We start from the raw sequence: 14,620 nt of genomic DNA on the forward strand, positions 1-14,620 counted from the left end.
GCTGTTGTTGTAGTTCAAAATATTAGTCCAACGCACTTTACACATTGAGGTAATATTAATATGTCATAGATTATCTTTCTTTTCAGTATAAACGTGATTTTATGAACAATATACATAACTGTATATAGGAATATTTTATTTTATAGTTGCGTCATGATGCAATGATAATAATGTTCCATGGTATTGTGATGAATGTCAGTTTGATACGTGAAGCCTTGTTTCCTGCGTGCTTGTAACAAAGACTAAACTGACTTCATCAATACATCCTGGTTTCAAAATCTAACACGACGTGTATGATTTCTTGCTACACTGTCAACATGATAACAGTTGACCATCAAAGAGCCATACTGTGTGAAAACAATGACTTGCGAACAGGCTACTTCTCATGAACGATGACTAAGTTTTTTACCCAAATTAGGAGTCATTTTATGAAAAAGACCATAAACTATCAGAATACTTAACTAATACTCTGTGATATTTTGTAATACTGTCTCTGAAAGTTAGTTCAGACACACATTTGACATTGTTTGTATGACCTATCTCATTATATAAAATAGCATACACACTTATGATTTTGTCTACACAGGTTCAAAGAAACTGGTATTGTCTAGACACGTCATGCACGTGTAGAATCTTAAGTGATCTAGGCTTTCGTTTGGTTCGCCTGGGTATGTATGCTATTTTATATAACACATAGTGCATGACATCTTATTGCACTATAACAAGTACCAAGCACCTCCAAATTCTGAATTTGCCCTCAGGCAGTTATATTCAATTCGGCCTGCGGCCTCATCGAATATAACTGACCTTCGGGGCAAATTCAGAATTTGTCGGTGCTTATATTGTTATAGTGCATTCAACCTCAATAGGCAACTCTAACTCCTCTTGGGTGCACACACACACACACACACACACACACACACACACACATCCCCACTACTCTCAATTTTACAGATCACTCTATTCTCGTGTTAAACGATAAATTTGTCTTGTATTGCAAGGGGAAGTTAGAATCTACATGGTAACTAGGATTGTACGATACAAACGCAATAATAACAAAGGACACATTTTCCTGCTATTTCTTCGATTAAATCACTCGTCTAGAAGATGCTAGATAGACCGTTTAGACTTAAATCAGGAAAATTAATTCCTTACAGCATAGTACCCAATGTCTGGCATGTTATGTGAGGGGTTCTCCCTTTTTTTTTTGTCATTTGAAGTTCATTTGTAAGCACAACCCAAAGAAAACGAAAATTTTAATCAGTTGCAAATCATAGGATACAGGCTGTCCGGAAGAGAAAATTTTGGATCATTGCAGAAAACCATATCGACAATGATTCTGGAAATGAAGAGGTGGCGTCATTACCAATTATATTGACAGTATTTTTTTTTTTACGTGTCATGCACAATCCCATGGGAGAGTGCTATTAAAAGATATACCATCTTATGCCCTATATGCAATCTGTATGTGTGATGTGGAGGAATAGCATAATTGAAAGCTTTTTTTTTTTAAATCATGGCTACTACTAAATCACTGATCAATTCAGTGCTTATTTACGTCGATGTTGGGCAGTTTGACAATCAGCTGCTATAAGAACACCTCGACGGAAGAATTTCATTAATTTGAATGAAAGAAGCTTTTAATAACAAAATCATTTGGTATTTCGAAAACTCCTCACCTTATATTTGCTATGCTGTCTAATTTTCGAATTTTTGAAATCATTGGAATCAGATATCATGTACATATTTGAATGTAATTTCTTCATTTATTTGCCTATTTTTTTTCATAGAATGTATATCCCTCTGCATACACCGCATCCATACGAAATAAAATAAACCATAGTAAACTTCCCCAATAGGTTAGAACATCAAGTCATGATCGGATATCACAGAGCACATACAGCCATAGATTTCCGTGATATCATAATAATCATGTCATGGATTGTTGTTCTTTCATATTACCTAACAAAACACAGGAAATGGTTCATATTGACTTTGTCTGCAGACACGTTGTATGTAAGCGAACAAAGAACCATACTTTGACACCACTTGAATGAACCTGTCTTCTTCCCCAGAGTTTCAAAATACATTTCACCGAACCGCATTAACATTAACCAGCCGTGGTTTATATTTCCGCATAAAGGAGTGTATACAATTTACTCCATGTGCATGAGCGTTCTATAGTCCAAATTAATCGTAGAATGTATAGCAATAAAACTTTAGTTATCCATGATCAATATTTGAATTATTTTCGATTTTAATTACTGGGTATATGCGTGATCTCAGATGAGGAAATTAATCTTTTGACAATTTAATACAATGGTGTATCGGTTCCTTTTTCTTTTTGGTCACTTTATTAATTTTCTATAGCATTATGTCTTACTAAATACACACAATAAGGGGAGTGATGGTGGCTGTTTGTGCTCCCCTGATCCATATCGCGCACATACACATACACACACACACACACACATCCGTACTCACATGAACATACATTAATATATCCTTTGGTTTTTCTGGAAATATGTTTATAAACTGATGTTTTGTGTCTCTAAAAGTTTTCTTTTAGTTTTGCGTGTCTCCTAATGAGCAAAAAAATAAAAATAAAATAAGCAACGGTCTTTAATATCATCGCATAAAGCTTTATTACAAGCACACAATCCATATAGCTCTGTGACACAGGCACACACGCACACATACCAGCAATCACATGAACACACACAATACTTTTTGAATTTTCCCGACGTATGACAGATATAGTAATATTCTATATCTCCAAAAGGTCTATTTTTCCTACTGGTTAAACAAGTATATTAAGGAGACATGTCTCCCACTCAGAAGAACAATACTCAATGGAGGCAAAAGCTGACTGCGATATATATCTTTATTCAAAGATAAACAGATGATTTCTAACGAAATGAATAGTGTTGCAATGAATGATGAAGTAACAGGAGTTTCCAGATCTTTCTCAATCTGTTAATATGGAAGTGGTTCGGGGATTAATGCGAACTATTCATATGATTAAGAAAGAACGTGACATCCTTGTAATAAAAGATATGCCGGGAGGATGAAGGCATCGCACACTAAAATCAAAATTTTAAAAAATATGAAAGAAACAAATTGACCTGCTTCACAAAGAATACTACAAGGAAAAAAAAAATAGCATCAATGATGTCATTATGATAACTACTCCAAAGCCTAGTTTCCATAACGACAAGGCATAACCTCTTAAGTAATATCACGTCAAATTACATCGTGTAAACATGTATTAATCTACTGTTCCGTTCGTTTACAAAATTGAACAAAATTGAAGGAATTGTCAGCATAATCGTATAAATTCTATGCATCCATAAACATTCTCATGCATTACAATAGTAAGAAAACATAAGAAAAGATGCAACATTACACATGTACTATGTAAAACAATATAATTTTGAAGGTACACTCACAGAGGACCACTTCGAATAAAGCTTTGAGAAAATGATCGACAATTCAGGGGATCGTCTTCGTATACACGATACAGGGAGACTGAACTGAAATAGAAAGATGGCCCCAGATAAATGTTGCAACATATGAATTAAACTGTCATAAAGAACAGTATAAATCTTGCCACTCATTGAGTGAATAGCCAACAAACAGTGATATTGTAAATGAAAGTCTGCAAGATATAATAGACATGACAAATGTTTTACTAGTATATCATGATTATAAGGGAGATTGTACATGAAATCATTAAAAGGTATAAAATTTATCTATAATTACAGTAGCAAAATTAATGACTGTTGTGTTACATTTTTCTCTGACTACTTCTGCTTTTAAATCATGCTAGTCATTTCATTTCAAGTCTCTTCCAATGACGTATTAGGCAATAACTCTATTTCGGAAACTGTGGATGAATGATTTCACAACTAGGTTATACACAAAGTACAGAAATATGATTCTTCAATCGGAGGAAACATTGTTGTCATACGTCCAAAACTTTCCCGCACGTTGACCTTCGCAGTGTTGCATACCTGCAGAAAGAATTTCCATAAAGGTTCTAGTAATCGTAACCAAAGAAATTTAGACAGGACAAGGTGTAAATGATAAAACAAACAAACAGACGGACAAGCATTGTAGAGAGCACAGTGTCTTCTATATAAAAAACAACTCTTACTGTATATAAGAAAGAAAGTGGTAGCAAATGTCAAAGCATATTATCAGACGAACTCCTTCCAAATTCGAGTGTAGTAAACGAGAGACAGAGAATACGCAATTGGAATGGAAATTCATATTGAATCAGAAAAGGAAAGACATAGTTTATTCATTAGCCTCTCGTTCATGAATGAACAATAGAATAAAAACGATGGAATGTATTGATAGCAACATATGGACCTCGGAGTGTTCATCAATTATTGTTTCAGTACCTCTACCAAGTTTACATTGAACACAGCATGTCAAATCAACAAGTGTAAAATATATTTCGATGAAAGATGATATTCTCATTTCTTTTGATAAACATTGTCATCTTGGGTTTCTTACCAAGTAGGCCTACTTGCACACTGAATTGGTAATATTGATGATGATGATGATAATGATGATTGTATTGACAATAATGATAATGATGATGATCATGATGATAATAAACAACGCTTGTTTAGTGCATAACACATAAGAAAAGAAGAGAAAAAAAATGAAAGACTGTTATTCGACATAAAATTTTGCAATAGTACCGAGTTTCATGTTTACATGACATGGTAACAAGTAATAATCTAAAATGCCAAAACATGCCATTTCTTGTCCTGTGAATGATTATAGTCACCTTAATCAGTAGACAATCTTTCTCTTCATGAGGACAGTGAGACAGGTGATGATGGAGAGGATGAAAATGACGATGAGAAGGACGTACGTGGTCGACGATTTCTGAAGGAACCCTTGAAAAGGGCTGGCTATGGGACCCTCTGTTAATAAAGCACCAATGGACAAAGAATAGCGTTTGATACTTCCTAGTTTATTTTCCTTTCATTCCCTGTAAGTTGTGTGTGTTTAAAAACACGTTTTTTATTTTGTTGTAATTGTTTTGTTTGTACGTATGTTTGTTTGTCTGTCTGTTTATTTGTTTATCTTTTCTTTCTGCAGAACGAGATACCACTAACTTAAACGCTGTATAGGTATAATTTGTTGCGAAAAACGCACGGACACATTTTTCGTCGATTTAAGTCTTTTCCGATGAAAGCGCTACACGTTCAGGGAAAACATTATAATATATACCATACCTCGGAATAAATCAGAAACTGTTGATAGCCTTCAACACACATGACCTATTCCGTACTTCCTGAAGTAACTAGGAGATTTCTGATCCCCCAAATAAACACAACTTGGAAAAAAGAGAGATAGAGTTAGAAACGTTTGACAATATTAACCAGCGGTACTTTCCTTCGATCATAGAATGGGAACACGCTTAGGCTCATATACATTATATGCCTTGCTTCAGGAATGATAGCTTTTGTTTCTAATCAATGCAAATGCATGTTGACTCGTGTTAATTTTATGATACTCTGATCATCACGTATGTGGCTAAAAGATTGTCTAGATATGTGCCAAAGTCATATTCTGTGATATTCTTTTTCCTGCTATAAGGTTCTTCAGATTACTTGGAACAGCCCACAAAGAAAGAAAGCTTACAAGCCAAGATTCTGCAAAAGACATAACCTGTCAAGCACTGCTATGTTTACTACTATGATTACCAAAAGACATAATTGGAATGCACTTCGCCTAAAATTGAGCAAAATTGAGCAAAACAATGTCATTCTAATCGTATTTGTCATTTTTTTCACCTACCGGGAGATATTTTTGTCCGACAATGTTTCATCCATGACAACGTATCTCCAACTCCGTTGGTGGCAGAACACGTGACATTGATGCAGCCATCGGGGAGTGGAGACAGGATCGCTGAGGCACAGCTGGAGGAGGACAAGGTGTCGTTATCAGCTGTAATGGTGTATGTGCGGAGATGTGGGTAAGGCTGGTCAGAGAGGTCAACATGACAGGTGATGATTAGAGTTACCAGGTTCCATTCACCTCTGATTTCTGTCGTCTCGATCCTAAGGATGTTGCCAATAGGTTGTTCGGGGACTGGTTCTACAATGACATCGAGAGATGACAAAATGGGAGGATACAACATGAATACATTTACGTCTCCTATTCCTAAAGTCAAGAACAATACTGAAAGTGACATGAAACATGAGTTTAAGGCCTATTTCAATGGAGCAGACTTCGCTGTGACTTGTGCCAATCTATTTAAAGATCAAGAATTGACATGCACTCTCAAAGAGAAGGCGACTCCAGGAAGCGTCCGAGACGTCTCAGATAAGATGACAACTTCTTAACCTGGACGTTGCGGAGCCATCATAGTGAGGTCATCGCGACGTCTCCGAGACGTCCTCTCAGTCGTGAGACGTCTTGGCGACGTCTCCGGTTCATGGGTCTCGACAACTTCGCGGAGACGTCTCAGAGACCTCGCGGACAAAATTAGTGTGAGCGACTAGGCTGTGACTAAGGAGATTTCTCAGATATGTCGCAGGGACGTCTCTAAGACCAGCTGAATATTGGAAAGCCCTCCGAAAAAAAGAACAAGATTGATTCTCTCCTAACTCCCCAGAGACCAGGCTATAGTGCCCCAGGAGACGTCTCCGCGACCAGCGAGACTTGAATCGTCACCAGCTCGGCACATAGTCTCCTAGCAAATGAGATGCTCACTTTTATCTGAAGTTTAGACTTGATTGTCGGAACATCTTGTGTCACATAGGGCGTGGTCGTCTGTCTACTTTTTTTTTTGTCAGAGCTGACACAGAATTGTTGCACTGTCAACACCCTGACTTCTCTTTATTAGAAATATTCACATTATTTAGATGTACCATACATATTCTGTAGTTTGCAGAACAGCTGTTGATCAGACGTGGTTATTGCGGAAACACATGAACAAAAGCTATTGAAAGCTATATTTCCTCTTATCTTTAATATCAGACAGTCATAAACGAAGAAATGAAACATTTCTTTTTGCCTTTCATATTGCCGTTTTCTAAATTCTTCACTGTTCGTTCAATGCAATTTGTCGCAATATTTACCTGACTGTGGGGGACAGTAGGTCTTGGTCGCTTCAGTCTCTCCGTATTCATTTATACCAGTACACACGACATCGATGCATGTGTTGGATTGGGGGTCAATCGTCACCGTAGGAGAAGCTGTATCGGAAATGACGCTATCGTCGACTGCAATGAGGTACGTGTTGATTGGTGGAAATGGTTGATCTTCTGGATCCACGTGACAAGTAATGATGAGGCTTGGTTCGTACTCATCATTCTCTTGAGTCTCAAACTCTACGCTGATGATTCCTTCTGATGGCTTATCTGTTGAATTTGATTATTTGTTATGTATTGATCAATGTCCAAACCTGTATACCGGACACCAACTGGAAATAAAGATAGAGGTAACTTCATGTGATTGACTTTGCTGGTCGGAAGGGGAGTCCATTATGGTTTCAGAAAAAAGATACTCAAAATTTGTAGGGCGTTGATTTTGATTTCCACATATTCAGGAAGCACGTGTTGAATAAAACAAAGAGCAGCCGTTTACCAAGATGAGTACCTTTACATGACCAAGATTAATTATCGCTGTAACTGACAACAGGGTATACAGTATAAGTGTGGATATGCATATGGTTTCGATAATAGGAACTCAAGGTTGAAAAAAAGGTTTCTAAGAAGTAAGGATGCTTTACTGAGCATGGTAGATTTGTGATTTCACACATGCGTAACAGCGATGAGAGCGTGAATGAAAACATGTACATGAATACATTCGACTACAACGGACTAAAATCTCCGCAACGAATGCTGCATCATTTACATAACTCACAACTTTGGCCACACTGTATGAAGACTTGTTACCTCTTGGACAGTGTGTGAGAGTGGCTGAGGTCGTTCCAATCCCGTTCGTCGAGGAGCACGTGAGTTCAATACAGGCATTGGGGCGTGGTGAGAGGATGGCTGAGGCGCTGCTTGATGACGATAGAGTTGTATTTTCAGTCCCGATGGTGTAAGTGTGGAGGTACGGGGACGGCTGATCAGTGAAGTTCACGTGACAGGAGATGACCAGATTAACCAGGTTATCCTCGCCTTTAATCTCTACAGCATCGATGGATAAGATGTTCTCTCCTGGGGGTGTACCGGGACTTGGAGTGATACATGGATTGATGGTACCGGCGGGGGACTGGGTTACACCACCTGTTTAACCATTATTGAATAGAAGCGTTATTGCATCGAACATTATCCGTTTCAGACTTTAACAGATAAACCCCAAAGCTTCTTTCAAGTGTAATCATAGATCATTAAAAAATTCAAAAAAAGTCAAACTTTAAAATGGAAAACATAATGTTGATATGGGAGTCTAAGAAGATAAACACAGCTACAGATGTGCACATTTCAAATACACTATGAATCAATAATACATAGGGTTCGTATTGAGTCTTTAGACCCTAACTTTATGCAAATGTCTGCTTCACATTATTTCTATTTCGCAATAATCGATAACATGGAAGACATATTCATGAAAGTATTTTAATATTCAGGAAATCATGTAAGACTGTTCAAAGATTTTGACACTATGCAATTTGGCTAGATTTCTCGTTGAAAAGAATACAAATTGCTCAAAATCATAAAAGTTTCACAATTCTAATGATACTCTTTTTTTTTACACAACAAGCTTACCAAACACTTTTCTTCCGTTTCTAATTTGTTCATAAATTTGATTGATGAAACCAACGTTGTCACTTGCGGTACGCATTGAAGTTAATGGAGTAAGTTGATCAAACAGACACATATACTTTTACACAAGCATGGTGCCCGTCACGCAAAAATACTGTCGAAGATATCATTGTGTATAACATTGGTACATTGCATAGTCACTTTATCGAGCATACATTATACATTTGTACCTGGATAGATTACCGGGAATTCATAACAGCATGATATCTCTTTAACGACAAGTGAAAATTTATCTCTTAGGAATTGTATAATTTAGTGCAGGAAGGCACCAAATTGCATTCTTTCCAATGCTGAATTCGTCAAAATGTTCATAGATTGCAACTACCATTCCTCTTTCGAAGAAATTTAAACAAGTCTACCTAGATATTATTGCAAAAATGTAGTTCTTAAACCCCGTGACATTAAAAATGTTTTAAGAAGTATTGTTAACAGATATGTGTCACATTTGATTCCTTTCCTCAAACTACATCTCGTGTCGAATTTCATATCAATACAAATATATGAAGAAAAAAAAACACATATTAGAGTTTCATGACCATGGTATCTCATGAGCACGTTTCATCACCATGGTATTTGATGCCTTTATCAAGAAGACACGCTTCTAGGTCTTTGGATTTGTGCCCTAGATTGAATGTACATTTGCGGGGGTTCATCATTCATGTAAATTTCGTATATTTCACATATTATGTGAATATACTAATACATGCATAAATATACAAATGTGGTGTCTGATTGTGAAATAACGACAGTATCACTGGCATATATGCACTGAAATAAAATTTTATAAATTCACCTGTAACCTCCAGAATTGCAGAGCGCACAACACCGTATACATGACACTGAAGTATATCGCCGTTGTTGGTTGTCGTTGGGGTGAATGTTAACTCACTTCTTGTGTTATAGTAAGTCCAGCGATCAACTCCGTAACCCAGACCTGCATTCAAATCTGCGTTCCTAAATATTGTGTCCGCAGCTTCCTGATCTCCTGTAATACAAATAAAAAAAAGATATTCAGCCCCTCAGTACTTCAGTACAACGTTTACATCCAGCACAATGATTGCACATTGACCATAGTCACACGACATCTGCTATAAATAAGAAACGGTAGCCGGGGCGGATCCAGGAATTTCGTAAAGGGGAGGCGCCTGTACAGAATTAAGGCGCACGCCCCATCTTTTTCTCCTTATTTCTTTTGTTTTAACAAAAAAAAAATGTAAAGATCTGCCACTGAGTAGTGAAAGTGAATGGTCAGAAAGAGGGACGGTGGTATATATTTCTTGAATCTGTTCAAGTCTCTTACATAGTAAGATTTTTGAACCGATAGACCAACTAGTTCATCATCTTTATCATGAATGTGACATCATAGACAACTTCAATATTAATACTTATTGTATAGCTTTTTTTATACCTAATTGTGTCATACCCGCTCCTCAACTGTTTCAGAAAAAGAGAAACTGTGTAATTCAGAATTATAATGTGGGGCCATAACAGAATCGGTGCATAGCATCTTACATGTTAATGTCAAAGTGTTAAAGGGAATGTCGACCCTGACAATCATTGGTTTGTGTGAATAGAAGTAGGAAAATTAGAGAAACAGGACAGTGGAAGTTTGATCAAATTCAGGTCAAGCTAAATAAAAAGTACAGATTTATTTTTGTGAAGTTGTTATCGATCAAACAGTAATTGATGATTTTATGATATCACACGCAAGCTCAATCCTTTATGTTCTGTACTGTATAACAAGAAAATTTAATTTCCCATCTATAACACATTATTGCAACCATTGGAAAAAATATTTCAGTATAGTCCATTACCTTTTAAAAGAGATTATTAAACAAGGTTGTTGATATAATCATAGGGGAAAAGAGATTTTTTTGAATTTTGTTAACATGCAACCAAAGCAAATGGAATGTGAGTTAGAATGCTGCAACACGTAATCGTAAATATCTGTTTCCTGGTCACACCGGTCAAATTTACATTCTTATTTCTTTATTCAAAGAAAAACATAAAGTTTCCACGCAGTCTACTCAGTCCTCCAATTCTTCTTGTTCTACTCAAACAAACTTGATTTTCTGCTTTTAATCATCGTTTGTTCAAGCTATGATTGATTCATTGGTGACAATTCAAGAGTGAGTACATGCTGTCCCTTCTGAATTGCAATAGGAAACACTCCCTGTTTGAGAAGCCACGTCGTTGGGAAAACTTCAAGGGATTTTGATAGACAGAATTCCAACGATAATTCGCATTATGAAGACGTGATCAAAATAAGATATTAGGGTACGGTTAAAATCACAACTTGTTCATATTAGATGAATTACATGTTTCAACAAATTGTATTCAGACATGGCTTCGATCAATCATGATTTCTGTATTTTTAATCGAACCAGAGTATCAAGCGAGATATAGAATAATTTGAGACAATCCTTCCATTATGATTAAAGTGTGAGGGTTGAGTGTGAGTTGATGAGACTAGTACATACAAAAAAAAAAGTTTCACCATGCAAATACCAAGGAAGATAACAACACTACTGATAAAAACAAACAAAAAAACAAAAAAACAAACCAAAGAGTATGTGATACATGAAATAAACTCACGTTCTCCAGCACATGTTACGCCTGCGTCATTATTGTGCCCACAACTGTTGGAATGGGAGCATCCCCACGGAAATCGACCGCACTCTAAAAGGGAGTTTTTATCTGCTGTGGGACAGTGAATGATTTCATCTAACCAAATGGGGCCCGATCCTTCTCCGAAGTGGGCATCGGCATGGACCGAGGTAGCCCCCGAGTATCCAAGCTGTCTACACACAGCGTGAGCTGCGTTCATATCAAAACCGTTATCACACACAGTGCCCCAGACCCCGTCACAGAATATCTCTACTCGCCCTTCATGTTCGCCAGATCCTCCGACAAGTCTCACTGAAAGATGCGGAAACAACATTGGGGGAAAAAAAACTTTTTGTTGTCTCTTTTTTTTCTTTTAAATCATGAAAACTTAGCAGAATTTCAGATTTTATGGCTCAACTGTAATTGAGCCTATCTGGATATACGAAATTAACCGAGTACTAAGATCAAATAGAAGCTTCATGCTCCCTGACAAAGACATGTCTGAAGCTCGAGAATGTCAGGTGTTGAAATGAACTTTAATTCAAAGGCATAATTTACCATTTGCATTTACCAGTGCTTTTGAATAGTTCTAAAATGTTAGCTAGGGCTAGAAACAACCCCTGTAAAAATTTTGAATCCGTAAAATCGAAGTTTAATCATGTTAAATATACAAAACGTGAAAACAGTTAAAAGAAAAACAAGTTTCCAGACTAAGCCGTCTGGTATAAAGTTACTGTTTATTGAGAAAGTACAGATATCTCCTTATATTTCAGGCTTTATCGAAAAAAATATATATATGATAGGATGTTTTGTGGCACAACAGACCTGTACATATGCATGAAATGTCATATCTTGAAAATCTTATAAGTGTCTATTCTCAAAAGTAAACAGGACCTTAAAAATCTCATCATTGCCTCAATGACTTAAGAAAAAAAAACACACGAGTCAATATTTTACCTTTTAGCTTGTAATGCTTCGTGCTGGCTTTGTAGCTTGAATTAATGAAATAGATGGAGTATCAATAGACATGCAAGCACATGATCAGAACTTTCATGGACTGAGAAACGCACAAAGACCTGTGATGTACACATTCGCTTGTGTGTTAGTTCAGGTTAACAAGAACGAATCCATATTTTTCGCTGATACTCACCAGTTCTACCATCGCACGGCCGCGAGCAGTGACTTCCTCGGTATAAGTAGGTATATATTAAGTTTGCCGATGAGCGACTTTTGCCATCTGCAAAGTCAGTGTTTTTAATTCCTTGTTCTTTTATCCCTTTCTGTTCATATATTGTAGCAATAAGATCAACTATTTATCCATAAAGTTTCAGCTTTATCTTCTAGGAATTGATACGTTACATTATAACCTCACTTTCATTTTGCAATTTCTCATTGCATCATTATGAGGAACTATTGTACGTAAGAACATATTGAGGGAAAATTTTCACTTCCGTCGTTGATGTGCAAAAACAGACAAAGTGACAAATTTAAATGAACACGAAAGTCAGAGGTAAACAATTATGCAATTCGTTAAACTCTCTCAGGTCCATGCTATTGAGGAAATGTGTCTGAAACGTAATGATCTACGTCATCCGTGAATTATTACCATGTAGAATGCTGAAAAGTTCACCACTATGACTGAAATAATTTTAGGTATGTGTCCAATTCCACCTGTAAATCCACAGTGATGTGATTGAAAGGCATCGGAAATACTGCTTTCGTTCATATAACAGACAATAATATTCGGCCATGCTTGTCAGTTGCACATAATGAGCAGGGCTGGGACTTTGAATTAAGACATGACTTACACGTAAACCTATGGGGTCCTAAGGGCAGAAAAATCCTCAGCACATTCAACAGATTTATTCTGTTATATGATCTATATCGGCCGTTACCCGACTTGAGATGTGATAATTACAAAAATAGATGCTATCATTTTTCTGTCATACCTATTTAAAACCTAAAAATTTAAATGAAAAGTTTTTTCCGGCATCGCTAGGTAGCTTTAGAGAGTATGCTGATACGGCAACATTATCTTCTTTTGGCTGCGTGTAGGACACGTGGTGATATTTGTCCTCGGTTGACATGATTTTTATGACAGAATTTATGTTTTATAATTTGCTCGAGAACGTTAGGATTTCATATCGTATCAATATCTGTAATAGATTAGTAGTTTTCAATTCTTTCCTTTCAAAAGCAGATTGAGATATGTGAGAAAAACGATTAGGAAACCCTCCAATACTTACTGGAAACAACTGAAATGTACTGCGTGAATCTTTATCAATATAAAGAGACAAAAAATGCAAGAAATTTCAACGTTTCCAGCTATTCACAAGTGTTTTCAGAATCAGCCGCTCTTGAAGGGGAAATTTTCACACAATCACCCAGGGTTATTGAACTTACTGAGCAGCTGACGTCTGTTTTGTTTAACCACACTAACGAAATCACACCAGATATTTGAATGTTATCCACGGACAGCATCAACTAACGTTAAAGCATGACGAAAAACTTTGAGCTCTAGACAGTGATCAAGTCCAGTTTATTTCTCACACAAACACCCTGGCTCGACGATTGTGGTCTTTCTGGTTTATCAATGTCATGTTCTCCTTGGGATGATGATTGGGAGGCGACTATGACAAAAACAAAAACTTCTTCAATCCATCCTAGGTAGCCGTAGGTAGACCGATGTTCCCGAAAGCTGTTCAGTCTTGTAACTCCGGACTAAACCTTGGTCGCATTTCCAGCAAAATCTTAAGATCTAACAGCAATTATAAGTGATATCAAAGTCAAATCTTTACAGAAGTTGTCTTATACATATTCGGTACTCTCTGCGGCACTCTGGGATGAACTGCGTGTTGGTTACATGAATAGAAGACACATTATGTTACCTTCTCCTGGCATAAGGTCAGAGTTCATTTCCGTCTCCCTTTGTTCCTCTGTCAAAAATTATCGAATTACTGAAGAGAAAGTCATTTGAACGTGTTTGGTATGTAGCCTACTACTTAGTGGTAATGCCTCCTATTGGGGACATCAAACACTGTACCTAGTAACATGCTTCCATATGTATGATGCTCGTGTTCTGAAGCTGGGATCGGAAATATTAGGACATATCTCGCCTTGGCATGAGCGATTCTTCTGCGAGTGATTATCCAGTGCAATGATGGACACATAGAGCCTACATAAAGTGGGAGGAAGAAAAACCAGTCCTTAGT

At 36.9% G+C, this 14,620-nt stretch overlaps 1 protein-coding gene across 1 annotated transcript; it reads right to left on the reverse strand.

The window, feature by feature from the left end:
* Window positions 1–3,809: 3,809 nt before the first annotated feature.
* LOC139725972 (uncharacterized) lies at window positions 3,810–14,324 on the reverse strand. Its single transcript, XM_071637054.1, has 8 exons — window positions 14,297–14,324; window positions 11,397–11,720; window positions 9,595–9,786; window positions 7,926–8,261; window positions 7,107–7,388; window positions 5,821–6,120; window positions 4,802–4,940; window positions 3,810–4,013 (listed from the first exon to the last, which is right to left on the reverse strand). Exons 1-7 carry the CDS (start codon window positions 14,322–14,324, stop codon window positions 4,807–4,809), a joined length of 1,596 nt encoding a protein of 531 aa, XP_071493155.1. The 3' UTR covers window positions 3,810–4,013; window positions 4,802–4,806.
* Between the last annotated feature and the right edge of the window lie 296 nt (window positions 14,325–14,620).

The sequence above is a fragment of the Diadema antillarum genome, unplaced genomic scaffold, assembly GCF_040938485.1.
Source record: "Diadema antillarum isolate AM-2024a unplaced genomic scaffold, OU_Dant_1.0 seq00000069_RagTag, whole genome shotgun sequence".
Taxonomy (NCBI): domain Eukaryota; kingdom Metazoa; phylum Echinodermata; class Echinoidea; order Diadematoida; family Diadematidae; genus Diadema; species Diadema antillarum.

Excerpts from the sequence above, each read along its gene's own strand:
- LOC139725972 (XM_071637054.1), bottom strand. The coding sequence starts at position 14,324 with ATGAACTCTGACCTTATGCCAGGAGAAG. Across the intron at positions 11,721-14,296 it reads TGACCTTATGCCAGGAGAAG|TGAGACTTGTCGGAGGATCT; the intron begins GTAACATAATGT and ends CGCATCTTTCAG. Across the intron at positions 8,262-9,594 it reads TGCAATTCTGGAGGTTACAG|GTGGTGTAACCCAGTCCCCC; the intron begins GTGAATTTATAA and ends ATGGTTAAACAG.